Here is a 27656-nt window from a genome sequence, read left to right on the forward strand (position 1 = left end):
TGTATATATGTTATTGAACAGAAATGTAGAAATTAAACAGAAAAAATGAAGGAAGATCAGAAAAACATCTTAGCATTGACCTGTAATGAGTTTAATTTCAGTGCCAGTAACTCCAGCTTCTTTGTCGATTTCTCCTTCTCCTTTTCTGATCCTTATTTTCATTGTTCAAACTACCTGGTTTTGTTGGTTTCTGGGTACTAAAGACATAACAATCCCTGGAAATCATGTACATTGTTGTTATTATTACAGGTGACTCCTGTTAGGGTCAGCAGTGTTCCCTCTGTATGTTTTTAGAAATAGTTTAAATAAAAAGTAAGGTTTTTTTCTTAAGCTGAAAAAAAGCCCCAAACATTTCTTATTTAGAAGCACAAATTGGTTCTACCTGGAGATTTTAATTTGTATTCAGAAAACTAGTCTTCTTCATTCTGCTTAGTTGTTTGATGAATTCATATGTATGTATGTTCTATATATTATTCTATGCAGAATTCTGTAGGTTCTGTGGCAAGCTTAAAATCTTCCATTTCTATATGGCAGGTTCATGTTAGGGCTGGTCTTTTCCATGGCACAGAGCTCCTTTGTAAAACAATTGTAAGCACAGAAATATCTGGGAGAAGTGACCACGTTTGGAATGAAGTGCTGGAGTTTGAAATCAATGTCTGTGATCTGCCAAGGATGGCAAGGCTCTGCTTTGCTGTTTATGCTGTCATGGATAAGATGAAAACTAAGAAGTCCACCAAGGCAATGAATCCTTCCAAATACCAAACCATTAGGAAAGCAGGAAAAGTGGTAATTATTTAATTTATTTTCCTTGAGTGACCTCTTAATTATATCAAAATGAACATGCAGAAATCTTTCCTTGTCCTCACTTTAGTGCTCAAGAATGCAACATGAAAAGAAAAGATATTAAAAGCAGTGTATGCATTAAGAATTGCGCATCTTTTTATATAAACTTTTGATACTTCTCAGTGATTAATTGCTTTTCTGAAAGGTTTGAAAGAAACCCCAAGCCACCATCTCAATTTTATGTATTTTGCAGTGTTTTCTGTGTAGTAACATTTACTGACATCTCCGTATAACAATACTTTCCTTTGGCAGCATTATCCTGTAGCCTGGGTAAATACCATGGTCTTTGATTATAAAGGACACTTGAGGAATGGAGAACTGGTGCTGCACAGCTGGTCATCATTTCCTGGTAAACCTCAGCTTTTCAGATTTGGACTTTGGGTGTGGTAGAGAGTGGGATTCAATAGCAGAATATTTACTGTATGCATGTTCAGTTCTCTTGTAATAATCTCTTTATATTTGTAATTTTTTTGTGGATAAATCCACAACATTTTAATCTCTTTCCTGAAAGTATTGTTTAGCGGGAAAGATGAAGAGCAAGAAGTAGTGTTCTAAAAGTTTCATCTGTTATGGAAGGAAAAACACATAAAATAGATGCATGGTTATATCTGGTCTTATTTGCTTTTAAGGTACAGTTTAGATTTTATTTGGTACCTATGCCATGTACCCCAAATTGAATAGATCAGTTATAATGTAAGTGCTAATATTTACACCAGCAAAAATTGTGTATTAGAATTTTGTCTTGTTCCCTGATGCTGAGATCAATTAGTGGGAGTGTCTGGAGCCTCGTGCCACTCTGATCCCATCCTGAGGAACCTTATCCCAGCCCGGCTGGCCTGAAGCTCTGCTCTCCATTTGATCCAGAGGATGTGTTCTGCTTTGCAAAAGCTACAGATCTCACTGGCATTTGTTTCAGTGTAGGGATAGCTCAGCTTCTCTGGACTGTTATGGTTCCTTAAGGAAATCAGTTTCTCATGGGGTGATAATCCAACATTTGGGAATGCAGGAGGCAGTTTATGCTGGAAATACAGAGCATTGCACTAAAAGTATTGTGCAGCAAAACATACTCTGTCCATTTTATAAGGAAGTGATTTCTTACTGCTTGCTGGCCTGTAATATTAACTGTTCTATCTATGTTTCAGATGAACTTGAAGAAATGTTGAATCCCATGGGAACCGTCCAGACCAACCCTTACACTGAAAATGCAACAGCTTTGCACATTAGATTTCAGGAATACTCAAAACAGCCTATTAGTTACCCTCCCTTTGATAAGGTAAGGGATGTCCTAAAGAGCAGTCATGAATGCTTATGTGGAAGTAGTTGTATTTTCTTTCCTTTCAACTCTACCTTTTCCAGTGAATTCCCTTTTTGCTATGTTTTAGTCACAGTACTGCAGTTTGTTATACTTGCACTGCATGAGTGGCAGTGCTTGACTTCAGGGTCTATTTTGAAGATGTACACTTTTAAAAGTGGGCTGTACATGGTCTTTTGAAGGTCAAAAGCAAATCAGTTTCCCATATGAATGGTCTTACAAAAAGCTAAATTTATCTGCTATTCTGGAAACCTTCAAACTGTTCTTGCCTGTGATCTGTAAAGATCTGTTCTCTCTTGGTACAAATGTGTGTTAGCCACTCTTTGGGACACTGCCCTGTGAGCTCAAGTCCTTTAAAGGATAAATGGACTTCTTAACACTGTGTGCAAAGGGCTCTCTGAAGGTCTGCTCTTGGACTAAATCCACTGAAGTGGCCCTGCAGTTTTCTACAGATGAAGACAAGAATCTGTCTCAAAAGGAAGTGTATATTTGGAATACATGTGGGTTATTTCTGTAGTGTGAAGGATCGATGGAAAGTTATTCAGAAACTAGCAAAAAAAGTTAAGATCTGAAAACAAGTAATGAAATAAGTCTTAAAACAGACTGCTAATGATACACTATAAAAGTCAGGCTTAACTCACATATACATTAGTCTGAATTTTGGTTTGGGGAAAGTTAATAAAAGCCTAGAAAAATTGCTTCTTTTTTTTTTGAGGATTTTGCACCTTTGAGGGGCATGAACAAAAAGACTGAAATTGCCAAGTTTTATCATTTTGTTCAAAGTCAGATTTGGGATTTAAGGTTCATAAAAATGAGATCAAGTAACAAGACAGGGTTTCTTTTGTTTCAGTTTAGGTGAATAGCATTTCCCCCTCCCTGTCAGCACAGTACTTTTTCTTTTACTCAAACAGCATTGGAAATGCAGTAAAAGCTAAACCAGTACTGACAATTGCTGCTTTATTTATGGCTGACCAGTTAATGCTTCATAGTGGACATACTTTATCCAATTTTGATATTGCTTTATTTGTAATGCTTTAAGGTTTTTGCTCATTACACTTATAGGTATTTAATTTTGAAAGAAAAAAAATTGATGTACATATTAGGCTAAGTAAAAGTGTGTCTCTTTAGTAATCACGTATTTGTTCTGGCTCTGGCGTTTCTTTTCTTTGTCCCTGCAATGCCAAGTTCTCAGGAAGTTAAAACCCTGGGCTGAATGCAGCCAATAGATTTTACTGGGTGAGACAGAGAGTGTAGTGACATTAAGGTAGGGTCTAATGGTCTTCATCCCTTGTGACTTTCAGCTTCATTTAACTCAATCTCCTAAAGATTCTCTTGGTGAAGGTTCTGTTGAATGAGGAGTGATGTTGCAGCAGCTGGATTACATCAGCTGAGGATCTGTCTCACAATGCTCCAGCTGAGACTTGCTTGCTCTATGGCTGCTTCTTATTTTCCCAGTGTTGTTGCTGGTTTGTGCCAAGAAAACAAAGAATCAGATGCCAGATTTTTGTTTTGAGAAACATAATGTGCAAAAATAGATTAATCTTTTCAATCATATCATTAACCTACTTGCACAGTGAGGAGCTGTTTGGGACTGAGAGAACAAAAGTGCCTGGACCAGGGATAAAGAACTTGTCTGAGACAAGAGCCATGGTGGGGCTGGTCCATGGCCAGTGCTGCAGGCACATCATGGGGCTCAGGGTTCACTCGAACAAAGCTGGACTTGCAAAGACTTTGAAAATTTATTTGCAAATAGAGTAACTCTGCAAAGCACGGGGAGCCAAGAATCAAACATAGAATTAGGACACTGTGGTTTTGTTTATGCATGTTTTCACACACAGTATGTAAATAAGCTTTTTAGCCAAGTAGCAGATGTAATACATGATGTTAATGAGAGTTTCATACAGAGAAAAGAAATAAAACAAGTTAGGATGCCTTTCTAAGGATTTTAGCTGCTGGGTATTTATGCTCTGATTATTGCAGACTTTTGTTGTTTCTCTTACTCAAGTCTTGATGGACCGGTGACCCCCCAGACCAGCTGGGGTGCTGTTGTATTCTTGGGTGACAGGAGAAGCAGAGCTGTCAGGGAAATGAGATGCTGGAGCTCCTTAGATTGTTTCTTTATTGAGATTTTATTTCATGATTTGTTCCTTGAAGCAGCAGCATCTGACAGCTGTAGACAGACATACCTGGCCAGTTTAGCATTGTAACACCTGGCTTGGTTGCAGTAATGTGCAGAATGCATTTTGAGGAACTGCATTTACTTCTAGACTTAATTCTCCATTATGGGTTATTGCATGAACCTCAAAAACCAAAATGTTCAAAAGAAAAAAAAAAAAGGGAGAGGAGATCCAAGGTCTAGAGAAGTACCCTGGACACACTGATTGAGATCATATGGGCAGTCTGAGAGCATGGTGAAAGGACTGGGTTTGTGGATTCTTTCTGGGATTAAGGGCTAGAAGCATGGATCCATGGGCATGGAAACAGTGCTTCTGGAAACTGCACAAGTAGAGGTGAGAATGCAAAGGATAACTTAGAGTTGAGGAATTGGTTTGCTATGGAGAAAAATAAGAAGGAAATGCAGAAACAGAAAGCAAGATGTCATCGGGAAGGCTGTTTAATTTAGGAGTGATGTAAAAGGAAATAATGGAGGTCATCATAAGCACTGCTGTTCCTGACCTCTGTAGTCCTGCAGGTGAGAAAAGGGACACTGCACACAAGTCCATGTTATACCACTGGATATACAAAACTGCCTAAAAGATAGCAACATTTCCTTATCTGCTTTGTTTCTGTAATGCTTATTCTAGCAATGTAGTCAGACTTGGGGTTAAATCTAATGTATTTAAAAACAACTTCTTGCAGATACTTGAAAAGGCAGCTGAGATTGCAAGAAACAGTGACAATGCTGCAATGGCGGTGAGCATCATCTAAAGACTATTTTAAAATTAATTTTCTCTGGGTTTCTGGTTCTTATCTTCTGCATCAATCTAGAAATAACTTAGTCAGCTGCTCAAATAGCAATTCTCCTGGATCTGTTTTCTTATTCACTTTGATTAACTGCTTTAAAATTCAGATAGATATCTGCTTTTTCCAATATATTTTAGACTTGTCTATATTTTGTCAAAAAGCTTTACATACTCTGGATTTGGAAGACAGCTAAGATTTACATTAGAGCTGAAAAACAATTTAGGACTAGAAGACCAAAATAAGTGTCTGTCTACTTGGCAAGTGTGTTTTCTTTTGATTGTTGTGAAAGTACTTTTTTATTGCTAATGAGAAGAAATTATTATATATGTATCTAAGTTTGCTCATTTGAAAAATAGAAGAAGAAAGTATATGCATCCTAAACAAGAGTGCTCCGTGATGGAGTTGGAAAACAGAAATATTGCCATCTAGCGTCCTTAACTCTAAAGTTGAGTTATTTTTTCAGAAAGTTCTGCACACTGGATTTGGAATCTATTACAGTGCCTACAGTAAGGAGTTGGAAAGAAAGGCACAGTGGTCATTTCCTTGTGTTTCATGAGTTTTTATCTGCTATAGACTTGCTTGTATTTGAGCTACCATACCATAATCTTAATTAATTCATCAAATTATGCATTTCTCATTTTCTAGGGTCGAGGTGGTAAGAAGTTTTATGTTGTGCTAAAAGATATAATGGAAAGAGATCCTTTATCTCAGCTTTGTGAAAATGAAATGGATCTCATTTGGACTTTGCGGTATGACTGTCGTGAAAATTTCCCACAATCGTTGCCAAAACTGCTGCTCTCTTTAAAGTGGAACAAACTTGAAGATGTTGCTCAGGTAAGGGAAAAGACAACGATGGTGGGGAAAAAAGCTTAAGTTAAATCATCAGTAAAGAGGATTTCTTTCACAAGTGTAGCCAGTTTGAAATGGTGCTGTTGTGCAGGCTGGAGTTCAGTGTCTAACTTCTGCAGCCTGGACATGTAAAGAAGAACTTATTCTCTCAAATAAAACCCCTAAACCAAAACCAAAATGCATTTCAGGGGTCCTCTGAATGATGAGAAAAGCACAGTGGATATTTATGCAGGCTAATGTTAAAACCTTGTGCTCAGATTTGGTATTAAAAGCAAAAATTTCCCAGACTCATCCAGTGCAGCCCTGTGCTCCAGCACAGTCAGCCTGGGCTGGGCTGTGAACAGCTGAGTTGGGAGTATCTCCACCAGTGGAGACTCCACAGACTCTGGGCAACAAAGTCCAGTGCTTGACCACCCTCATAGCAAGAATGTTTTTTATAAGGCTATTCAAAAAAAAAAAAAAAACAACAAAAAACAACAAAACAAAAAACCTTTGTAAATCAAGATTTGAAATAAAACTTCTTATGAAAATTGTTGAGCTGCTCAAATACTATAAAATCCACATCTCAGAGTGGGCAATTAAAACTCACCAAGACAGACAGATGGTTTTTCAAAGATGTGTGAGACCCACCAGTGCTACAAACCACATAATTCTTATCCTGTCTCTTTTACCAAAGAGTCTCTTTAAAATAACTTCTAAGGATGCAAGGCTGGTGCTGTGATACAAGGTGCATTTTCAGTAAAATTGTTGCATTTGTTTGCTGCACAGACGTGCAAGGTTGTTTCACTACACTGTAACAAAATTGGTGTTGCTGCCTTTTGCTGTATTTACCCAAATAGAATCCAACTCTTGGGGCATTTTTTGGGAATAGGTTGAACTTTAATACAGGAAAAATTATATGACCTGATAGTAACACCATCCCTGCTTGATAGACCGGTTTTAAAAGTAATAAACCAACAGGTTTCTGGACTGGTATTTTAGTCAGATTGTGTACAGTGAAGTTTGGGCCAAACTAAAAAGTCTGGCCCAAGTTACCAAGCACAGGTGTTGTTCTGGTCTTCGTGCAAGAATTCAGATCTAAATGATATAAATGCTCACCTTCTCACAGACCACTACACTGACATAATGTTCGCGTCTTTACCTGAGCCTCATTTTAAAAGTTTTCAACTACCTTTTTTGACTTTCATAAACTTAGAGCTAAAAAGCATTTGTTGTGGAGGGTTATGACTGATGGTATAAAACTCTATTGCCCCTTTGTATTCTGACCTTCACCTGTTACAAGCTACATGTTCTGGGAAGAAAAGGCAGTCACTCCATGAAAATCCATCTTCTGTCTATCCATTATATGATTTTTTGTGATTATCCAGTCAGTCAGACTCTTAGTTTGCTCCAGCAGAGTTCATTTTCTGCTACATCCTTCCTCCTAGCCAGGTGTATATGTTCTGTGAACTTCTGAAAATAAATGGCCTTTCATCCCAGTTCCTTGTCAGTGCCATGGACACTATGCTAACAAAATTGAATACTCACACATTCCTTGCTCACTTGTGTTCTTTCATGTGCAAGAATCCTGTTCCTTAGTAGTTCCATTACTTCTGAATTTATTGTCCACTATTAAAAGTTATCTGGAAATCAGAACTGTAGAAATACAAGCAGGCACTTGTTTGTTCCTTAAAATATGTGAAGTAAAAGGCATTCTGAATGCTGGGACTTTAAAATATGGCCCTTGGTGGCAGTTTTGAAAAGTTACTTCAAGTATGGATATTAGCTGACAGTTCAAAGTCCTTTACACTTGGAAGCATTAAATATTATATATACATAAACCTTTTTATTTAAACAGATGGCTGAAAATGTGTTCTTGTCTTGTTATTGTGTACTTTCTTGAAGGAATATAGTATTTATGTTTGCCTATCTATAGACAATAGTGCAGTTTATATCATAATACTGGTTTTGGCAGCGTGAAGAGTCTCTCTGAAAAATGAGATCTTACCTTAAACATGCTGAATATTTCTGTAGTACACAGATATGTCAGTACTCCTAATTATTTTCAGGTAAGGCAAGACACCCTCCATAATTTTAGGAATTCCAAAATTATCAGGACTTATAATTTACTTCCCATTAAAATTAAATAATTGCTGTACCAGCTGTAGTTGTCTGCTACAATGTGCACACTGTTGTACCAAATGTTGTTTTAATGCCATTTTTAGATGTATTGTAGTAAGTCTTGACACTTCAAGAAAGAAGTTCATAAAACCCTAAACACAGTACAACAAAACTATACAACGCAAAGAAGCAATCAAATATCAGCTCTTTATAAGAAAAAGCAATCAAACACCAACTGTTTTTAAGCAAATGGACTTAATAACTATATTTTTGTTTTTATTAATCCAGCTTAAAAATAGTGAGGCTCTTTTAGAAATGGACTCTCTCGTATTTGATTGTAGACTATCTTTAATCTGTTAGTTCAGTGGTCCATGAAGTCATGTCCAGTGGATTCAAGCAGCTTTCCTGAATTATTTACCATGATTTACCAAGCCCTCGTTGGATTTGCAGGACTTTAGCAGAATGGTTGCACTGAAGGAATTGCCCTTCCTGCTGCCATAACCTCCCTGCTCAGCGGAGTAGCATGGTGGCAGAACTTGTTATGAGAATTCTTAGGCAGTATTTATTCTCAAAGCAGAATTAAACCAAAAAAAATTTAAAGAATTTAAAAAAAAAATCCACTTGCTTTCAATGAAGTGACATCATCATTAATGTGAAGTAGAGAAAGGACAACTGAAATACTTAAAATAATTTTAATAAAAATACTGGCCTGTCCTTAATTTTATTGTCTCATATAGTCTTCTTAGGGAAGAAATTGTGGTTATTTCTTTATAGGAGAAAATATTGAAACACCAAGGCCAAATGGAAGTATTCTCTGAAACATGCCTTGGTCATTCTCATTGTAACCAACTGTACAATGATTTCAGCAAAGGGATGAGCTCTGTATTTTCAAATCCTCTTCCCAGTAAATGTACATTTACTGTAAAAAAGTCATGTGGACTATGACTTTCACTGCCTGATGTATGAGGCATGGGAGTTCATTTTCCAGACTATTTCAGGTTCTCCATTTCAATCATTTAGTATTAACAAAATGTCTCTATATTTTTGCTGTTTCTGCACCTGATTTACAGTAGATTGTGTAGAAATTCTGATGGTTTTGGCAGAGTTGCTGTTCACATTTTCAGTGTCTGCCATGTGCATTAAATACGTACTCAGGGTTAGTATTGCCTGCAGAGTTTCAGTGCCAGTGTTCCTGCTGTGGAAATGTTGGTGGCTGCAGCCCTTGACATCAGGACTGGCATCATTGACCCTTGCTGGGTCAGTAGATTTTGGAGTGTACTTTTGAGTGTATTTTTCTGTGGGAATGTGACATCTATGTTTGAAACACCTTTAGTTTTACTTTACATCATTATGGATTGTGCATGTGTCCATACCTGTATTTGCCCATGGAGACAGTTCAGATGATCCTTTCCTCCATTTGTGGAGTTGCAGCACAGCCCTGGCTTTGTGCTATGATTCATGCCCATTTCTTGCCTTCTGTATTTCTCAAAAATGATGACTCAGTTCAGAATCTGCCCCCAAGTATAAATGACGTTATGAACATGCCTGTTAAATGTGGGCTGAGATTGTGAATTCATGTTAGTCCTAGTGGAACTGGAAGCAGGAGCTGATGGGTGACAAAGTAGAAATAAAGGTTTTGCACTGTTGTAAAGTCATTGTGAAATCAGGAGAAAAACAAGATCTTCTTAATTATTCAGATTCTATAAGATGCTATTGAAATATAAAATAACCTGTGTTACCTAATTTGTAGGGAAGGGTGTTATTATCATGACTTGCTCCTACAGAAAGAAACATCTTGTGCTGTTCATACACTGAATTCATACTAATATGCATTTATATTAATGTGCATTAAAGTGTATTTGTATCTATAGTGCAGTGTTTCAGTGATACAACTCTATACATATTGCTCTCAGCAGGTAGCTGTGAGCTTCATAATACTGCAATAAAATAAATTTATTTTGTGAGGCCTCTAAATGTTCTTCTTTTTGGTAGTCCAAAGTTATGCATCACTTTATTCTGTAATTTTTTCCAGCACATTATTGCATTAGTCTAGAGATTTTTCATTTGTTGTAATATCTAACCTGCCTATTTTATTTTTCAATTTAAGCTCATTGCTATTCACAGTGAATGTTCAAAAAGGCTCCATCAGCTGAAGTGGATAAATAATACATATTTTTGGTAAAGAAAGCTCTCTCTCAACAAAAACCTTTTTTTTAATCCTTAGTATAAAAGTTTCACTGTTACTAAAATGGTTATAAATTTATGAAAGCACTTACAAAACATCATATTTTTATTGACTGTCTGTTTTTAAGCCATACATACCTGGTGTTACCTAATTTTTGTTTACTGTGCATTGTGTCTGCATGTGAAGAAACAGGTTTTTCAGACTAAAAATAATTTGCGTAATTTTAAAGAATAAGAAACTTAATCAGAAGTGGGCCCAGTTACCCAAATTATTTCTCTGCTCTTTATGCCCCCCTCCCCACCCCATGGCAGCTGGGCACCATCTTCTGTTCATTTGAGTGCCTTTATGAGCAGTGAGACCCACCTGTGTCCTTACCTGTCAACTTTTTTTTGGAACAGCTTCAGGCCCTCCTGCAGATCTGGCCCAAGCTGCTGCCCAGGGAGGCTTTGGAGCTTCTGGATTTCAACTACCCTGACCAGTATGTCAGGGAATATGCAGTGGGGTGTTTGAGGCAGATGAGGTAGGTGAGGGTTTCTGGGGAGCCAAACTTCATTCTTTCTGCTCACAGGATAAAAGAACCCCAAGAGGAAAGAGCTGAACACACTGCATGCCATGAATGAGTGGCCAAATAAAGCAGTCTGATTTCTGGAGAGACTCACTGGCAGCTAAATAAAACCACCTTATTCTGACACCTTGTAGGAAATAATGATTATTTTCCATGTTGCAAGGAGAACACTAGTTCACCTTTGTCCCAGAGAGAACTGGGTGTTCATCCCTTTCTTGGGCAAAGGAGAGAGAGAAACTCTGAGAGAAACGTTTTAATAACAAAGGGAGAAATATTCCTGGAGTCAAGTACTGTAGCACCTGGCACCCAGCCACCTCCGCTCTGCTGTACCATTTAATGGGAAGGTGAGCTGCAGCATGTAATAATTAATGAGAGAATTACTGGGAGATTTAGTTTGATTCACAGATTTCTTCATTCTCTGCAGTTCTTCCCTTATTGCATTTCATTTGCTCTCGTCTGTAACCTGGGGCAGGACTTGTGTAACATTATCATTACTGCACTTTTCCTGTCCTTGAATTCTGAATTCTCTGTGGTGAATATTTAGAGATTAATTTTTAATGGTCAAGGATAGACTTTTGGAGTAAAATAGAAAATATTTTGACTTCTTTCCAATCCAAACAAGGAATTAGGGTGCTTAGAATTCCATCCTAAGAATGCATCTGGAATTATTTCTGTCTGGAAGTTGCACTAAGTTGTGTGTTGTCCTTCTCTTTGTGATGGAAAAATTGGGAGACACTCTTGGTATTGAACCAAATTCTGTCATTATTTGGTTTGTCATATGCACTTGAATTTCTAAACTATCACTAATCTTTTGTGTACCTCATCCTAGTGATGAAGAGCTTTCTCAGTATCTTCTCCAACTTGTACAAGTCCTGAAGTACGAGCCTTTTCTGGATTGTGCACTCTCCAGGTTTCTCCTGGAAAGAGCACTTGGTAATCGGAGAATCGGACAGATGTTATTCTGGCACCTGAGGTAGGAGATTTTCCTTTCATCTTTCTGAAACTATTGAGCCTGACTGGGCTTTCAAATATGATTTCTTGAGGATTTTTCTAAATGAGCCGTTATCATAGTGCCCCACAACTCCTCTTCATTTATTTATCTTTGGCATCTATACATCAGACCTCTCATTAAAAATAAATTAGAGTGGTCTGTAATCTACCCTTGGATGAAAGTATTCTAAACTGCATTCAACTCTGACTACCTGATGAGTTAGGTTTGTAAATACCCCTAGTGTTTGTTTTAGCTGTGGGTGCAATACAAGCACAATATTTATACCTCATAGTTGGGAAAAAATTATTATTGTTGCAAGTCTAACAGAAAATAAAAGCTGTTCTGTGTATTCTTGCTACTTTTGATAAGCAGTTTCTGGAATGGCAGAAGCCTTGGAGAATTGACTGGAATAGGTTGGATAGGCTGATTCTGTCTTTAGAACACAATTAATTTTAACATTTCTAGCTAAAAAGAACAAGTGTTGCATGAAAATGTTTTGGAGGCTAATTGGCTCTGATAAAAAATTCAGTGGTTTGTTTCAAAGTGTTCTCCTTCAGGTAAATTGGGCTTTTCCCTTACAAAGAATGGAGAATGTGTGGTTTAAAGTCAGCCCTTCAATGACTTCTCAGTGCTGCTCTGAATAAAAGGGTGTCCTGAAGCAGGTATAAAGTCACTAGCTCTTGGCATGAGCCCTGCTGCCCCTCGAGCAGCCCTGGGCCTCGAAGCAAGGATGCTGCATCCAAACTGGCCTGTCCTCATCATCTCCAACACAGAGGGGTTCTGGCATCTCCTAGGAAATCTGGCTTGTTTCAGCTACATGACCACGAGGTGTTCTAATGTTTGATGTGACCATGAGGTGGGCTAACATTTGTTTTGGGGTTTTTGTGTTTGTTTTGGGTTTTTGAGTGACTGGAACGATGCAGTTGTGTGGGTGCTGTGGTCTGATGAGCAGCTTTTCCTCTGGCAGGTCGGAGGTTCACATCCCCGCCGTGTCGGTGCAGTTCGGTCTGATACTGGAGGCTTATTGCAGGGGGAGCGTGGCTCACATGAAGGTGCTGGCTAAACAGGTAGGGACTTCCCTTCCCTTCCATGTCTTCCTGACTTACCCAAGCCTGGAAGCCCCATCCTTACTCCATTGCTCCTGGGCAGGGTATTGGCTGCCTTGACGAAGTTGGGCAGTGCAGAGGAGAAGGAGGCACAAGTAACACAGGGAATTAAAAGAGCTGAGTGATGGAGCAGCCTCCATGGCACAGAAGGCAGCCAGGGCTGTGGGGCTTCAGGGAGCTGATTTTACAGTGCTCTAAGACCTGTGAGACACCTTCTGCACTGTCTGTGCATTCTGGACACAACAGGGGCTCTCTGGATTAACTGAAGAAGGGCTTCTGTGCATTTCAAGTTTTTCTCCCTGGAAGGGTAGCTTGTTCTAAATTTTACCTAGATTACTCCAGGACTACTTCCTGCAGCTTTGGCTTTTGTTAAAAGGTGTTGCAAATCACCCAAATACTCATTTTAGTGTTAATATAAGTCTGTCATTTACACACACACACACTCACACACAAAGAGCGAACAAAGGAGGGATATGTTTGCTTTTAAGTACCCTAGTAAGCATGAGAGGTTTGCTTTTGAAAGCACTAGTAATTGTACCACCAGATCATTAAGAGATGCTCACAAATCATGTTTGAAGTCTCTAATGTGGTTTTAGTGAGTTAATTTAGATTGTGATCTTAAAAATATTTGAAAACTGGTCTCTTTTTGGAGTTAAAGTATTTACTGTATCAGGCCACAGAGATTCACTCAGTGAATGAGTAACACTGATTGTGGTGTTTGTCTGCATTGAAACTGCTTTGGGAGCATGTGGAACAGGGATGTTCTGTTGTGCTCTTTATTGCTGCAGCTCACAGGACATGGAAAAGACCGTCTCTTCCATGTGTGCTCCTTAGCATTGTCAAAATCATGAAAAGAGTAGGTGGTGAAATGCTTTAAGTAATAGATGTAAGGTCAGTAAAGTTTTTGTGCACTTTACAGGAAGCAAATGTCAGTACAATCAAAGAAGGGGCAAAAAAATTCCCAACTGTGCAAACACGGAAGAAATTCAAAGTAGAAATACTTCAAAAAGTTCCTGTTTGTACAACACAGGTTCCATTTTGTTCCCTTGTCACTGATGTTTGTACAGCTCCTAGAATAGTGGAAAAGCAGAGCCCTTTTGGTTTTGACAGATGGCTGACCTGTCAGGTCTCCACTGCCCAGTTTTATAATCAAACTCCATACAATTTCCACAGCATCCTGCCTGGCAGGATTCAGACTGTGGGAGGGGTGACTTTTGACTCAGCACCTTGTAAGTCAGGCTGAAGCTTCCTTGTATAGAAAAGGGCTTTCATGATTGTTGCATTGCTGCTGCTTGCTAGAGAATCTGTGTATCACTCAGCACCTTACTGGTGCAAGCACAGCTGATTGTTAGAAGGACTATTTAGTCAAAAAGTTGCTTAGATGTAGAAGTTGTATTTGCTGTATGTATTGTCTAGGTTTGTCATAGGGCTTTGCTCTGTCAGTGTTACACATTTACATCACCAGTTTCTTTAGAGATGTTGGAACAGTAAAAAACTTGGCAAAACGGAAGGGGGAAAAGGAGTTAAACCCATCTGTATTATTGCAAATAATTACCTTGACTTTTTACACACTTCTAAGGTAAAAACTTTGCTTAATTGCGATGCTATGATTTTAAACAATGTAGACAATTAAAGTTTTGTGTTCTGCCTGACTTCAGCAGGATTTTAATGACACACATTTAAGACTTTGTTCTGTGAAAATTGTGTGTAAGTGGTCACGTGGCCATTCCTCACTGGATGCAACTTAATGTGAACGATGAAGTATCTGCATCCACAGCTCATCTCCAGTAATGTCTCAGTTTGTTAGAGTATGAAATAATCAGTTTTCTGTTACTTCAGAATGCCTAGGGGGCACCTATGTTATGTGCTTTGTTGAAATAGGGAACTAAAAATTGTACTTTGAAGAAGGAATATGTGTTAATGTGTCATACATTAAATGCCTCATTCATTATTTTTTTTTTTTAAATGTTAGGTCATGCTTTTAAAAGTGACTCAAAGTTTAGGAGATTTCACCCTCATCAGTGTCTCTGTTAATTATGAAAATGGTATTTCTGAAACTTGAGCAATTGGATTTCCATCCATTATTTCCATTTTTTTTGAAGTTGTAGAATTATTTAATACTTGGTTTTGTTGTGAAATAGAATTTCACATTGTTACATCTCAAATGAGAGCAATAACTTAATGATAAAATATCTCTTTCAGGTGGAAGCCCTCAATAAAATGAAGACTTTAAATAGTCTAATTAAGCTGAATGCCATGAAGCAAAGCAAAGCAAAAGGCAAAGATGCAATGCATACGTGTTTGAAACAAAATGCTTACAGAGAAGCACTTTCTGACCTCCAGTCTCCTCTGAATCCTTCTGTTATACTCTCAGAGCTGCAGTAAGTAAAGAGTGAGCACAATTTCACCATAGCTTTGCATGGCAGCAGTAGAGCAGGAGCACATTTGTGTCTGAACTTCCTCTGGCTGCATTGTTCAGCACATGCTGCCACAGGGAACTTCTCCTGTAGTGACAGAAGCTCTGCTGTGCATCTTCTGAGGTTAAGGTATCAGGTAAATTGAAGGATTTTTTTGATCCAACATGAAACTTAATACTCTCTTAGACAATGCATTACCATGGCTAAACATGTTTAAATGTAAGCCTAAAAGTGAATTTGACTGCATTCCTGGCTTTTGTTTTTAACAATAAGCACAAAGGCCACAAAAACTTTCCACAACACTTAAATATAAAGTTTAAAAATTGATGGAAAAGGATATAAAGAAAACAATTTTCTCTGAAAATGAGGATGCTTGATTTAAGCAGTAGAGATACATTCACTAGTCAGTATCAAATACTTTCCATATGTAACAAATGTGTTCATAGCTTGGTGAGTGCTTGTGACATAGCAGCAGAATGAAAGCAGACAGAGCATTTAAGTACTTCCAGATAGGAAGTCTACCTGTTCTCTTATGTTCTGAACCATGTTTAGATCTTTTCAGGTGAATTATTCCTATTTAACTAAGACTTCTGTTACATTTTCTTCTAGTGTTGAGAAGTGTAGATATATGGATTCTAAAATGAAGCCTCTCTGGATAGTGTACAACAACAAAATGTTTGGAGGAGATCTTGTAGGGATCATCTTTAAAAATGGTGATGGTAAGAAATGCTATAAACTTTCAATTTTTCCTTTTCCTTCACTGTCATGTTTGCACTTGAACTGTGTTATTCTGTATTGCCATAATGTAAGCATGGATTACTCTGACATCAGTAAACCAATTAAGGATCTTCTGGCTGAGTTTCAAAGCATGGACACAGCCAGTCAGGACTATATATTTATGATTAATACCACTTTAACCCTTGAGCTGAGTGAGTATTTTTAGATCCCTTTTTCTGAAGGCCTTGGGAACTGGAGGAAGTTTGAGGAGTTGAAGCACTGGTGTCACCTCTCGTTGCAGATCTCCGGCAGGACATGCTGACGCTGCAGATTTTGCGCTTGATGGACATTCTGTGGAAAGAGGCTGGCCTGGATCTCCGGTAAGGAGCTCCTGGGGGCTGCTTTCTTTGGATGGAGGGTCTGCTTTGAGAAATAAAGCTTTCCTGCTCTTAGCACATTCCCCATTGTCCTTTTGCTGCACATCTGGGGTGCGCAGATGTTCCAGCTGTCATGGCCAAGGTGAGCAGGCTGTGGGGAGCGTTACCTCCGCTCCTTCCTGCTGTGAGCAGAGCTCTCATTGCTGCTCACACCAGCACTTAGAGCCACTGGGAACATCTGCAACCCTGAAGTCACTCTCTCTTGCTGGCAAAACACAGTTTCGATGCCAGAATGCATTTTTCCAATCAGAAATATCTTTGTATCTTCCAAAGTCCCTTGCATAGCAGCTTTCTTACTTTTGTATCCTTGATCAGGTAAACATGACTTCTTTGAAGGAATACTGAAGTATTCCTAAGAACAACAGTATCAATCATTGCTCAGTGTTAATACCCACTAGTACATGGAAAGCCTTTTCACCCAAATTTATGAGCCAGTTTTAGGTAATATAATTCACAAATTCCAATTGGACTTTAGGAAAATAGTCTTAAAGAAGGAACTGGGTGTCACACTATTAGAAACTGGTTTTAGCCATAAATTAAATTTTGTATGTCTGTTCGAGAGCTGTAATCCTCTGTGTGTAAGTTCTGTTTACAAGTCTAGAAGTTCTTATATTTAAATATTGCCTGAAATACTTCATATAGATTCCTGGAGGTATTTTCAAATTTTTTATGTTCAAGTATAGTAGTGGGAAGTACCTAAGGCACATAACAGCACAGGTTAGCAAAGTTATCAATTTGTTACTTAGGATGCTTAAGGAAAGGCAGGAATGTGAATTACAAATTGTTTCTGGAAAGGTACAGTTGTGATGAGATGGTTGAGTGTGTGTGAAGTTGAACACTGACTTGAGGAAACCTTAGGTCATTTATGTCATTATAAAGTGACTGTGAGGAGGCTGATCCAGTATTTGGGGGCAAGGACAGCCTCTGGCAGCTGTGGAATCCCAGATGAGGCATTTCTCAGTAGCTGCCTTCCCAGAAGCCGTTTGTGGTTCCAGCCTGGGCCACACACCATGCCTAGCAAACAGGAACAGTGATTAGAGTCATCAAATATGCTGTGCCTGACTAAGGCTTTTTTTTTTTTTTTTTTTTTTTTTTTTTTTTTTTAACACAACAAAGGAAAACCAAAAAGAAGCTCTGATATCCAAGATTTTTCTTAAAACTCTGTGAAGAAAAAAAAGTAGAAAGGGGAAGTTCCTAGTGAGAACTGAAGTTCTATATTTGGCCTCTTCAATTTGTTTGCTTAACTGGGAGCATCTTCCTTCCATTCATCCTGTCATAGTTACAATTATGAAATAAAATCCTGGGATTGAGTCAGGGTTACAGTTCAGTGTCTGTCAAAGAGATTAGTCAGGCACTTGTCAAGACTCTGGAATGACCTTTCTTAAGAACAGAATTGGCCAAAACAGCACTCAGAACACCCAGAGCATGAGGGCACAGCCAGCAGGGTGAGGTTTTGGCATCTCTGGGTTTATAGCCTGCGTTTCTCTCAAGAAGAGGTAACTCCAGAATCTATGAGCCGGCAGTGGTGGAGAGAGTTCTTTGCCATGTTCATGAGTCAGGACTCAGTGGTTACTTTTTGCTTGGATGAGAAGTATGGTCTCAAATGAAAAAGTAGTATCAGAGCTGCATTCCTGAAAAATACAGTGCCACATCCCCATACCAAAGAGTGCAGTCCTTGCTTCTTGCCCTGTATCATCCTTAGTTTCCCTGAAGTTATTTCCATTTGTGGATGCACAATGGATTTTGCACTTTTCAACTTTTTTCCACTGCAAAGAATCTGATAACTCCATCCAAGTAAAAGCAGGGCTTCTCACTCGTGCCAGCAGTGTCAGAGCAGCCCTGGCTGCTGCTGCTCCCCATCAGCTGTGTTTTGGAACAAGCAGATTGTCCAGCTTCCATGAGGCATGGATCAAATGGCAGCCAGTGCACCACTGAGCTGGGGACAGGATCAGTTCCCTTCTAATTGCACTGCAGTCCGCACTCAGTTCTCTAGCAGTGATTGAAAAGGAAACCTAAGCTCGGTCTGTGTCTAAAGCAAGCACAATATTCCCGGTGGGATTTCTCAGCTCTAGAGAGGAATGCCAAATATATATTGATTTTGAGAGCTCAAGGAGGAGAAATGTTTGCTTGTTTGTTTAACTGCCAACTAATTTGTCTTATGGGTGACAAACAGGGCAGGGGGTGTGTCAGAGAGGACACTTGTGTGCAGGAGTATGGCACCATGTGCTCCTCTAAGTCCTTCAAGCTGGGCTTTCCCTGTGTGGGCACAGCTGAGGAAAGCCTGGGGCATAGGGTGGATCTGCTTCCCAGAACAGGACCAGCACCAAGACAAACATTGACATTTAGAGGACTCTGCCTTTGGTCAGTCTACCTCAAACATCATCCAGGCAGCAGAGAGAAATGAACAAAGCAAAAAGTATATTTTTTAGTTAATCCCCACACCTTAATTTCTAAGACAAACTTGTGCCTGAACACTGAGCAGGAAGTAGATGGCCTATTTCAAATACATGTCACAGCAGAGGAGCACAACTTCTCTCTTCCCAAGGATGCTGTGGGGTCTGTGGTGCTGCACCTCTCAGGAAAATCCTTGTATCAGTGTTTGGGCTGCTTTAGCTCTGTTACAGCATCAAAGTTGTGTTAGTGGAGAAATGAGTAAAGTAACAAATCATGAATTTGAGGAGTTTGAGCTATACCAAGTCGCCTTTGCTGTGGTAAATTGTCATAAAAGTATTTGATATTTAGTTACTTTTTGACCAGACGCAGGACATTCTCCAAAACACTTTTTCATTTCAGTGCCTGTCTATACTGGGCTTTCATTTTTGTCTCCCTTACATATGTGAGATCTGAGGTTACATGGTGTGTATGAGTGAAATCAGAGTTCATACACATCCTGAAAAATGTATTTGTTACAACTCTTTAACATGTCATCATTTTTAAACTGTTTGACCTGAAATTACAGAAAATGTATTGATAAATTACCAGTATTTCGTATGTGTTTGGAAGGGCACTGCTTTGGTGAATGAAACACTTGAAATAAAGAACAGTTTTAAATGATGAAGAGAATTTTTTGTCCTGCACAGGATTTCAGTATTGATGTGTCCATGGCTTTTGCTGGCTTTAAAAAGCAGGGAGCATATCCTGCTGACAGATGCTGAAGTCAGAAAGACCAGGATGAGATGGAAAGGGCCCAGAGGATTTGTCCCTAACTTGACTCCTGTCAAACTGTCTCTCTGACAAGGATGTTTTTTCCTGCAGTTGTAAGCACACAGCTCTCCAGGGGCTGCAGGCTTTCATCATTCCCTGCTTTTGAAGGGGAAGTTGTTGGCCGTGTGCCCAGCTCAGCCGCGAGCGGGGTGGGTTGCGGTGCCATGGAAGGAGGCCAGTGTGCACTTTAACCTGGCCAGCTCTGGCTCCCATTTGTGGTGTGGTGATAAGGATGGGCAGAGCTTCCCCATGCCCAGGGGCAATCCCAGCCACCCTCCTGCTCCTGGAGAGCCCGTGCTCTGGGGACAGGGCTGGGACTGGGCAGGGCTCAGAACAGAAACACGAAGAATGTTCCAAGCCTGCACTGTTTTGAAGTTGAGTGCTCTTGAAATAGCCTGTTGAATCTGGTTTTCAGTGCACTTTGTTGCCAGTAGGGAAGAATCCCAGTCCATATTGTTACTGCTTCTGATGCCTTAGGATTTTAGCTTTCATATTTTTCAGATCCTGTAGTGCATTAGCGTATAACTCCAAACTCCATACGGAGTGTTAGTTACTGTCTTCGCATTTTGGTCAGATAAAACAATCCCTCTGGGCCTGAAGCTCAAGGATACTTTACTCTCTGAGGCCCAAAAGTATTAAAAAAAGTGATTTAGGGGGAAACAAACTGGGGGTAAATAACTTCATTACCTGAAGCTGTAACTGGAGCATTAACCCCTGATATGTCAATGGACCAAACTCACAATTGTCTGAAAAACTGGTGCCCATTGTCCATCTTGGGTGCAGCCTCTGGGAGGCCCAAGGTGTGGCTATTGAAGGCCTTCAGTAAATACCCACTTTATTCTCTGAATCTTGTCCAGCCTCTGTTCTAGGTAGCCACTCCAAGACACCACGACTTGCTCCACTTCAGTTGTGTTATCCCCTTGATGGAGAAGCTGCTCAGTTCCCTGATAGCTATAAGGCCTAAAAAGTTGTGTTTAATTTCATAAGAAATTTTATTTCTTTTTCTTCCATGGCTTGGGATAATAGGCTGTGTCAGTTTAGAGATATAGTTACGCTTTGTAGCTATTAAACTTAATATATTAAACTTTATATATAAAAATACTAATGACAGCTTCACCAAAAGTGAAGCTATCTATATCTATATCTATATCTATATCTATATCTATATCTATATCTATATCTATATCTATATCTATCTATATCTATATCTATATCTATATCTATCTATGTCTGAAGGTAGTACACACATCAGTTTTAATGTCCTGCAATTGTTTTATACAGCTCTGTAAGTCAGTGAGTGTTAGCCTATACCTTCTGTGCTGCAGTGTAGATTTTTGTTGGTATTCATTCTCTTACCCATGGACCATAACCATAATTGAGATCATATTCTTGGCCTGAGCTGCCTGGTACAAGAGCAGACACCTCAATTTGTGATGCATTGTCTTTGATAAGTTTGCTGTAAGTTTCACTTGCAAATGCTGAGCTCCCATCTAATGGGATGTTGCCATTCTGTTGAGCTTTTTAAGCATCCGGAGGGAGGAAATGTATTGGGAAAAGATACACTTAACCTATTTATGCACATCTCTCCTTGATTTTCATCTTTAACTGTCTCACTGTAATGCAGTGACATGGTAAGAATTATTTTCACTGGTCACAGTGTGTGAATGCACAGGTGTGTTCTGAGATACTAAGCCAGTTAAGAGATGTATTCCTGTTTTTCATTGGGTTTTTATGCTTCAGTTTAGTAAGAGCTGGAAAACATTCTTTATGTTAATATTTAGAAGGATTTCTAGCATCTTCCCTTGAAGTAGGAAGATGGTGGAAAAGGATAAAATCCTCTTTTGCGTTTCCAGCAATAATTTATGGGGAGTGAACTGGAGCAGGTCAGGGTCTGTCCTGGCAGGAATTCACAAATGCAGACACAGGGCTCCCTCTGTGGCTTGTCCTGGGAAGTTACAAGAAACTGGGTTCCAGTAAAAAGCAAAATTAGGCATTTTAAAATGTCTCTCTTCTTTGCATCTATATACATAATAGGAAAATGAAAGTTTTAAATGTATTTCTGGTCTTTAACCTTTACAAGAAATTCCTGTATATTACCCCTTGAGAGTTTGCTGTCCACATGAGTATTAAGCCAAAAATCATGAGTATTCATCTCCAAACACTGAATACACTAAAGAAGCATTTTGCAGTTTTAGGTTCTGATGTGATTCTGTGTTTCCTTGCAGGATATTGCCCTATGGCTGTTTAGCAACTGGAGATCACTCTGGCCTCATTGAGGCTGTTTCTAGCTCAGAAACTATTGCTGACATTCAGTTAAACAGCAGCAATGTTGCTGCAGCTGCTGCCTTCAACAAGGACGCACTCTTGAACTGGCTGAAGGAATACAATTTAGGGTAATTTCTACACTTATTCTCTCAGCTATAGTATAAGCTACAAAATTCTCTGAAGTTTCTCTTTTGGTCTGGAGGAAGGTGTGGTTTCTTGCTAATTGCTTTTTTAGCATATCAAATTCTGCCTGAGATTCACGGTACCCTTGGGCCTGGCATTTGCAGCATTTTGGCTGTATGCTGTTGAGTAAGTTAGATTAAATTTGGCAGCACAAACAAACCTAAGAAAACTACATGAGTCTCAAGCCTTGGTGTTGCCTTCCATACTGCTTGTTCCCCATAGCTACCTTTACAGTGTTTTTTCCTCAAGTAATTCTGGTTTTATAGCATCCTGATGGACTTCTTGTTTAAACAAGCAAAAACCCTTTCTGAGACCAAGGCATAACATGAATTCCAGCAGTGTGCACTAATACAATTTTCTGTGTGGTTACAGAGACGACTTGGATCGAGCCATTGAAGAATTTACCCTGTCTTGTGCTGGCTACTGTGTAGCTACATATGTGCTGGGAATTGGTGACAGACACAGTGACAATATCATGGTCAGGAAAAATGGGCAGGTAAAAATCCCTTCTGTAGGCAGAATGCCTTTGGTGTCCTTGGTGTGCAAGAGTTTTCTTGAGAATTTGTAATTTCTTTGGTGTCTTGGTAAAAGGAAAGGCACACAGGGTTAGAGCTGAGTGGTTCACTGAGGATTGGAGAGAGCTTCAAGGAAAGGAAATGTAATGCTGGGGGAAGGACAGAGAACAGCCTGGTCCATCAGCAATTCTGTATGGAGGGAGGCTGTTCTGCAGAGCTTTTACAGACCATCCAAGAGGCCTTATAATGATTCATATTAATTGAATAAAAGTGGTCTTCAGGTATCTTGCAAAGGGCTGCCCTTAAAAATCCATGAACTGCATTTTGGAGCAGTGTGGTTTCCCTGAAGTGAGTCTGTGCAGCTCAGCCCTGCAGAAATGCTCAGTGTGGAGCCCAGCACCAGCACAATGCTGTACACTCAGAACCTGGGAGAGCTCCTAGACATGTGCTTTCTTTGTTGCTACTTTATTGTAATGTAACTTGTCTGATTTAATTGAAATTATTCTTCCTAGAAAATCAGGAAAGATTATAAAATTGAGAGTTTTACAGACATTGGCAGTATTCTTTTTAAGTTTGTACTTCCTTGAAGAAAGCTGGAATGCCTTTAACCTCAATGCTAACATGGGGAACTGCCACAGGATGTTCATCATCCTTCAGATGAACTCAGCTCTGCTACCTTTGTCTCTGTTCTTGTGTGGGAAGGTCTTGGTTGTGATGATGTTGATCCTTGTGGGCTCATCCTTGGGCTCATTTTTTGTCTGATACTGCCACCAAGATGTCTCTCTGTGGCAGCAGCAGCCTAAACCTGAGAGAATCTTTTGCTGCAGTGGTCACTTAGAAGAGTATGGATGTTATTACTGACTTTAAATCTTGAAGTGGTTTAGAACCAAATACTTCCAAAGGGTAGAAACCACAACCTTTTGGAGGTTTTGGAGAGTAACATTAGAAGTTAGCTGTTCTTGATACGTGTGTCCTGTAGAGACATTTAAAAAGTGACACATTTCATAGGAGAGATTATTTTTCACTTGTTTTTTGTTTTGTTTTTGGTTTTTTTTTTAGCTCTTTCACATAGATTTTGGGCATATTCTTGGAAACTTTAAGTCCAAGTTTGGAATTAAAAGGGAACGGGTACCTTTCATACTCACCTATGATTTCATTCATGTTATTCAACAAGGAAAAACAGGGAACACTGAAAAATTTGGTCGGTGAGTGTTACTTTGATCTATTTGTAATTGAGATGATACTTTTTAGCATCCCAGAACCTACCTGGGGTTAGTTTGCTCATTTGCACTTGTGTGGAAGTGTGCCAACATGCATTTACAAGACTATCTACTGCTTTCCCTGAGCTGGAATATCCACAGATGACTTCAGAACCAGGAGCTGCAGCTCTGCAGTTATCTCCCACAGCAGAGGTGGCAGGTTCTGCTGGGCTCAGCTCTGCCTGCCGCAGCTCTGGGCTCCAGGCAGGGCTGCCAGACTGTTGTACAAGCGCTGCCCTTAGGAAGGGGCTCCCTCCTGCCCTTCCTCTCAATCAGGGCAAGTTCCTTGTGCTGCCCCGTGCTGGCCTTGCTTGGATGCTTGGCACGAGGAGCCATGAGCTTGTGGGCCACCAACCCCAGAAGCTGGCTCAGTTTTGAGCATGGAAGGAATTAGAAATGACAGAGATTAGAGGGACTGTAATAGAGCTTTGGCTTTTCCACTGTAGTCCACCCTATAGGATCATCAGGGCATTTCACCTAACAGATTCTCAGGGAGGTGGGACCATGACCCCTGGCACTTTTGTTCTTTCCGAAGGGCAGCTGGTGGTGTTTCATACTGGGGAGATGTGGGATGTGTCTGTGGGAATGCACAAACACAGGTTCTGCGGGCATCTCTGTCCTCTGTGTGCTGTGTTTGTCAGACAGCTGACAGAGTGCAGGTAACAGTAAAACAGTAACAGCTGCAGACACTTGCAGTGTGTGACTCTCCCTGCTGTGCTCCCTGCCCGCCCGCACAGGTTCCGGCAGTACTGTGAGGAAGCCTACCTGATCCTGCGCAAGCACGGCAACCTATTTATTACCCTCTTTGCACTGATGCTGACTGCAGGGCTGCCAGAGCTCACCTCTATCAAGGACATCCAGTATCTCAAGGTAAAGTAAGAGCTACAGCTCAGCAGGACTCAGCATTTTTCCAGGATGTGATTTTTTGATTCCAGGATTAATACATTTTCATTGTTTCCCATTTCTGTGAAGATTTCCACACAGTCCTTGACGTTTTCTTTTTCAGCTGTATAGAACAAGGTCTGTAGTCAGGCCTAGTGCTCAGAGGGTGACGATCTGTGCATCTTAAATGGAGTCATCTCAGAGATATTTTACATTTTGGCACAAACATAGACCTGGAAAGGTGAAAATTATTTGCTTCATTCTCTTTCAGTTTTATTTTGAAACCCAGGAAGATATATTATTTAAACCAAATGATGTATTGCTCAATGAGTAGTAAGCAAAAAAGTGTCAAAGGAGAACAAAACACACTGTGGCTTGTGTTGAAAGGTGAAGGACGGTTTAACTATGCTTTTTAAAACTCCTAACAGTCCTTGTTTCCCTGTTGCCTTAGGACTCCCTGGCCTTAGGGAAGAGTGAAGAAGAAGCACTAAAACAGTTCAAGCAAAAGTTTGATGAAGCTCTACGAGAAAGTTGGACTACTAAAGTGAACTGGATGGCCCACACTGTCAGAAAAGATTACAGGTCCTAGGAGATTCTGGCATTTGCACTAAGCTGAAGGTTACCTTGATGAGTGTTTGTAAGGGGTTTCTGTGGTATGGACCAACAAAACTTCAGGAAGCACTGGGACAATGCTCTCAGGCACAGCGTGGTTCTTGGAGAGCCCCACACAGGGCCAGCAGTTGGACTCTGATCCTGATGGGTCCCTTCCAGCTCAGCACATTCTGTGATTCTATGACCTGATCCAAAACAAGAACGGAAACAACAGCAAAAAGAAACAGACCGAAATAATTCCCGAGTTGTTTGCACTCCGCTTCTGAATGCTTGATTCCAAGACTGTCTCTACAGTTAGTGAACATCCTGGATAATCAGTTCCTGCTGACTTTGCACGCTGAGAGCTACTAGGCATTTTTAAAAATTCTTTGGTACTTTATGGAGGTGTAAATATTTGTTTTTATACGTTAGGGTCATGTGCTCTAACATATCCTCGGGAGGTTTGAAGACCTCTTACAGAACTGTTCTTTGTTTAAAGTTAGGACTTGAAGAGTACATTTTTTTATATCCTAATCTGGCTATAAAATGAGCGTATTGTGTATATTTTTCATATGACCTCTGCCCTGCTGGCACAGATGCATTAATTCTACTGTAAATAGCAATAGTATCACTGTACTGCAGGGAGCTGCTTCATGTCTGTGCTGCTGCCGAAGGAAGGGTGGGTGTGTGGAGGGTGGGGGAGACCTGACAGATGTGATGCAGCATCCAGATGTTCAGGGCTGCACAGCTTTCTTCCTCTGACTTAAGACACAAAGGAAGCCCTTCAGAATGAGGAAGGTTAGGCCAATTCCAGACATGCCTGAGAATCCCTTGTTGGTTACAGTCACTCAGCCTCTGGGGCTTTGCCTTCAGCTCCCAGAGGGGCACAGTTTGGTTTGGCTCCAGCAAGAAGTTCCTTCCAGCCTTACACTGAAATTCCTGTCTCAGATCAATTCTTCCCTGCAAAATGTACTGACCTATGTAAGGGATGTTTTCATTAAATATACTACACAAAGTGATTTTTAAAGCATGCATACCAAAAACCCCAAGTGGTTGGTGAAGCAAGAGTCTATGGGGAAAGATCATGCCACAGAACACCAATGCAGTCACTGATTTTCTGACTTTATTTATTAAAAGCTTGCAGGAATTTTGCTTTACTGAGATATATATGTTGAAGATGGTTGCTGCAGAAACTGGATTTGTTTTAATTTATTTAGTGAGGTACCAGGCTTTTGGGTGCTTAAATGGAGAGCGAGTTTGTTACGTGCAATAGGGAACTGCTGGTTAAAAGATGTAACAAATTGTTCCTGAACATCAGCAAGGGAGGTTTAACTACTGCTTGTTCTCCAAGGAACACTGGTAGCTCTTGATTCTTGTGGACATTTGAAAGAGAATTAAACATATATATTTACTTTTTGACTAAATGGTTGTTCTGCTTAGAAATGTTGGATGATGTATGAATTTTATTAAAGTAGGTTTTACTTTGTTGAGAGTGGTTTTTTTTTTGGTTTTTTTTTTTTTTTTTGTTATTTTGGGGTTTCTATGTTTATCTTAGTGGTTAAGAACTTACCTGGAATCAGTTCTGTGTAGGGCATTGGTTCTTGTTTCCTCACCCTATGGGCTCATCTGTCTGAAAAGACTTCTAGACTATTTTTAAAGTAACAAGTGGTATGTGGGTTGGTTTTGTTGGGTTTGTGTTGGTTTTGGTTTTTTAATATACAATATAGTAGCATTTAAAGTTTGCCATGTCCTTTTTAAAATTATTATTATTTCTATAGCAGATGGCAAGAAAGTTAAAAAGAAACAACATTGCAGGTGACAGCTCTGAAAAAAGTAATGACATCCTCAGGTAATTCACAGCATGTGAATTTGCATAAGGAACCCTTCTGGACACATTCTGTTTTTCTGTGAGACGGAGCACTTGGACATCTCTGGTCTTGCTGAGGGAGACATCAGCTTTTCCAGGACTTTGGGATGAAGCTGGCGAGTGCCCCTTGGCTGTCTGGGACTGGTGTGCATGGGCTCTGGCAGGAGGGAGCACAGTGGCATCTCCATTTCCTTCATTTCTGTGGCTCCGAGGGCAGCTGGGTTCCCTGTCCCACCCCAAGCATCCCGTGGGACTCGGACTCAAGGCTGTGCTCAGGCTCCCCTCTGCACTGCTGCAGGGGAGAGCTGGGACCTGCAGGTGCAGGAACACCTTCCCTGCCTCCAGCAGCACCGGTGTACTGCTGGAGGCAGGGAAGTTACCTCTTTACTGCACTGACTAAAGAG

The 27656-nt window shown here is 40.0% G+C and overlaps 1 protein-coding gene across 6 annotated transcripts in view; it reads left to right on the forward strand.

Moving 5' to 3' along the window:
• PIK3CB (phosphatidylinositol-4,5-bisphosphate 3-kinase catalytic subunit beta) overlaps nt 1-26875 on the forward strand; it is an 88861-nt gene extending 61986 nt beyond the window's left edge. For 5 of the 6 annotated variants that reach the window (XM_041718137.2, XM_072933252.1, XM_041718138.2 and 2 more), the window contains 16 exons: nt 535-786; nt 1096-1192; nt 1986-2116; nt 5015-5068; nt 5765-5953; nt 10652-10773; nt 11648-11791; nt 12777-12876; nt 15118-15296; nt 15942-16051; nt 16351-16429; nt 21916-22083; nt 22511-22634; nt 23713-23858; nt 24650-24782; nt 25246-25529. In XM_041718137.2, coding sequence (XP_041574071.2) covers nt 535-786; nt 1096-1192; nt 1986-2116; nt 5015-5068; nt 5765-5953; nt 10652-10773; nt 11648-11791; nt 12777-12876; nt 15118-15296; nt 15942-16051; nt 16351-16429; nt 21916-22083; nt 22511-22634; nt 23713-23858; nt 24650-24782; nt 25246-25383 — 2166 coding nt within the window. In that variant the 3' untranslated portion in view covers nt 25384-25529. Of the gene's footprint in view, nt 1-534; nt 787-1095; nt 1193-1985; nt 2117-5014; nt 5069-5764; nt 5954-10651; nt 10774-11647; nt 11792-12776; nt 12877-15117; nt 15297-15941; nt 16052-16350; nt 16430-21915; nt 22084-22510; nt 22635-23712; nt 23859-24649; nt 24783-25245 lie in introns of all 6 variants that reach the window. The other variant, XM_030280117.4, reaches the window with a different exon arrangement.
• The last annotated feature ends 781 nt before the right edge of the window (nt 26876-27656 follow it).

This window comes from Taeniopygia guttata, chromosome 9 (genome assembly GCF_048771995.1).
Source record: "Taeniopygia guttata chromosome 9, bTaeGut7.mat, whole genome shotgun sequence".
In the NCBI taxonomy this organism is placed as follows: domain Eukaryota; kingdom Metazoa; phylum Chordata; class Aves; order Passeriformes; family Estrildidae; genus Taeniopygia; species Taeniopygia guttata.